Source organism: Vitis riparia, chromosome 10 (genome assembly GCF_004353265.1).
Source record: "Vitis riparia cultivar Riparia Gloire de Montpellier isolate 1030 chromosome 10, EGFV_Vit.rip_1.0, whole genome shotgun sequence".
Taxonomy (NCBI): domain Eukaryota; kingdom Viridiplantae; phylum Streptophyta; class Magnoliopsida; order Vitales; family Vitaceae; genus Vitis; species Vitis riparia.
In genome coordinates, this window is record NC_048440.1 from 3851670 (window position 1) to 3854767 (window position 3098).

At 35.9% G+C, this 3098-nt stretch overlaps 1 protein-coding gene across 3 annotated transcripts; it reads right to left on the bottom strand.

The window, feature by feature from the left end:
- Positions 1 to 671: 671 nt before the first annotated feature.
- LOC117923404 (protein enabled homolog) lies at positions 672 to 2620 on the bottom strand. Of its 3 annotated transcripts, XM_034841669.1 has the most exons (3): positions 2540 to 2620; positions 1666 to 2420; positions 672 to 1280 (listed from the first exon to the last, which is right to left on the bottom strand). In XM_034841669.1, exons 2-3 carry the CDS (start codon positions 2402 to 2404, stop codon positions 931 to 933), a joined length of 1089 nt encoding a protein of 362 aa, XP_034697560.1. In that variant the 5' UTR covers positions 2405 to 2420; positions 2540 to 2620; the 3' UTR covers positions 672 to 930. The 3 variants fall into 3 exon arrangements, with proteins under 3 accessions (XP_034697560.1, XP_034697559.1, XP_034697561.1); XM_034841668.1 differs by lacking the exon at positions 2540 to 2620 and having other exon boundaries at positions 1666 to 2530; XM_034841670.1 differs by lacking the exon at positions 2540 to 2620 and having other exon boundaries at positions 1107 to 1285; positions 1666 to 2531.
- Positions 2621 to 3098: the final 478 nt, after the last annotated feature.

Sequence of the window (3098 nt, forward strand, 5' to 3'; positions counted from 1 at the left end):
CATATTAATACTTTTGGGTCCATCGGATACCCTTTTTATTTTTATTTTTAAATTATTTTTTTATATAAAGATAAAACATTTTATATTAAATATATATATATATATATATATTTATCTTCTATGTTTACAAATTATTTTAAAAAATTACTATTTTTATATCTTACATAAAAGTTATTACTATTTATATAAAAGCATGTTTGATAATTAAAAACGGTTTTATATTAGTAAAAACAAAAAAATAAGATATTTTAAAATAACATCTTTTAATTATTTTATTTACTTGTTTTGAAAATATATTTTAAAAAATAATTATATAAATAATTAAAAATAAAACAGTACATATAAAAATTATTTTAGAATATATTTAAAATTATTAAAAATAAATAAAAAACATTTTAGGTTTTTGAATCGACTTTTGTTTTACAAAAATTGAAAAAAAAACTATTTTTTAAAATTATTTTCGAAAACAATTATCAAACAAGTCCTATGATTTGTTTAAAAATCATTATTTTTTGAATCCAAGAGCCTCAAAGGAATGCAATATTGTTCCAAATGCATATACGGCCTTGTTGAAATCCTTAGATCCAATAAGTTTTGTACATGGAGTCATCTGATACAAGAATAGACATATAGCATGGATATTTGAAGCAAAGAAAGAAACAATTAAAATGAAATTAACTGCATCAAACTGATATTTCATAATGAAAATATAAATAATGATTAATCAAAGTGATAATATTCCAACTTCCAACATGAATGAATCAGGAAATTTAGAACACGACTGAACCATCATAAGCACCATCACCTATGTACAGGGAGAATAGCTAGCCAGCTCTACCACCTCAAATGTAAATAATAATAATAATAATCGTTTTGTTAAAAATTGTTTTGTTATTTGATGGGTGAGATGGATCATGGATGAAGGGAAGATCATTGTGGAGGCGTTTGAGTCCTATCGGAAGCCAATGCAAGGATAGAATTTGCCAGGTTGTTAATGGCATCAACAAGGCCATTAATGCCTTCTCTATTGACCTCAGTTTTGGATTCCTCGATCTTTAATCTTCTCTCAAGCAAACTCAAAAGATCTCTGTGCCTTCTCTCTTCTCTCTCCTCAGAGGCTTGAATGGCTTCAGCTATAATGGAAGCACTTTTTGAAATTGCAGAACCCACTTCAATTGAGGAGCTTCCACTTGCAGTAGTAGTACCACCACTTGTGCCTTCTCCACCACCTCTTCTCCTCCTCTTTGCTGGTGAGTCTGAATACTCACTTGTATCAGAATCTGAGCTATCACACATCTCCAAAACATAAAAATATTGGAATCATTCCGATCATCAATGTATACATATAGGCTAACACAAAATAACATCACACAATACCTCAGTCAACTATCACCTTTTTCTACATATCAAAAAAAGTAAAATCAGTCGCCGCATGAATGCAAGAGAAAGAGGCATATTGAGAATGTAGGTGGAACAAACTTTTGTGAGGTCCAATGGAGAAACAAGTACTGCACAAACAACCCATCAACTTTTACAAGAAATTTAAGATTTTTTATTTTAGTTTTATTTTGCCACATTAACATGGAATCCATTACTATAAACACATCTGCATATATGCATATCCAAAATGCAACAAAGAGTAGTAGAAGAGAGGGGAGAGAGTACCTAGGGAGGGCAATGGTTGAGGATATGCAATATGAGGTTGTTGTGGTTGTTGGGGAGGTTGGGGAGGTTGTGGGGCTGATGGAGGAGGTGGCAGTGGTGGCGGCGGCGGCAGTGCCGCTACTGAAACTGGAGATGGGTTGTGGTGCTGCAACAAAGGAGGCAATGGAGGTTCAATCCTATCAACCACATAGCCAATGTTGGGAATGGATCCAAGCCCAAGGCCGCCTCCGCCACCACTCATCACCCTTTGATGAGCTGCTGCTGCTGCTGCTGTTGCCGATGTAGAACCAACACCTTTCCTTTCCACCACCTCGACCAAACCCTCGTATATTTGACGCAACATATTGGAAGGCAAGTTCTTCTCTTTCCTCTCGTTCTTGTCGATCATCCAATAAGAAGAAGAAGAAGGCCCACCATCATGATCTCCACTGTCTCCTCTCTCAGATAATAATCTCCTCTCATAGTCTCTCACTTTCTTGTAATCCCTCATCAGATTGTCCCACTTGTCATTGCACTGGTTTTGGCTCCTCAAACACCCTTTTCTCCAACAATAGTCTTCAACCCATTTCCATCTCAGCTCTGCAGGCTTGCTCCTCCCTTCATTTTCACTTCTCTTCATTCTCCTTTGATCATCCATCTTCTTTGCCTCTATTAGAATCATTGTCTCATTCACCGTCCAGTTCCCTTTCCTATAGTCCCTCATCACTGTTACAGCACTGCTACCACCTTGATCAGCCATCACCAGAATGCATGCACTGGACTACCACAACAAAGACATAAGAGAGGAAGGAGATGAACTCTAAAGGAGAAGAAAGGAGCAGGAGTAAGAGAGGACTATGATATGAAGAAGAAAGTTAGTCCAATGGCTCTTTACCTCTATCTTTTACTCTTCTTTTGGAGCCCTTGATTTGATGTGGGCGTTCAAACCAGTCAATCTCACTAAGATTGCTAGTTTAGGTAAAGGGCATTTATGGGCGTACCTAAAAGAAAGGATGAGTGGCCCTACATCAATTATAAAAATAAAATAAAAATGTGGATTTTACTTTATTTATTTTATTTGGAGTGGAATGGGCATCGGAGGTTTTGGTCCTTTTGGATTAGCAACAGAAAATGACAGAAAAGAGAAGAAATTGCATATTGTTTTTATATCCATCCTTTGCAATTTTCAACCTTTAGTTTAATCGCTCTCCTTTTAAAAATCCTCAAGAATCTTCAAAGTCTAAAGCTGAAATCCAAAACTAGTAATACAAACCACTACTCTCTCCCTCCCACAAAGTTGAGGAAACCATGTGTGAAAGAGATGTCAAGTATAAAAAGGCCAAGCAAATCCATTCAAACTGACAGATCAACAAACCCGAGGCTGAAGGAGCAAAGGTCTAGTGTTTGCTTGCGTTGGGGACACCTCTACACCACAACACCAGTGCCCATAAACG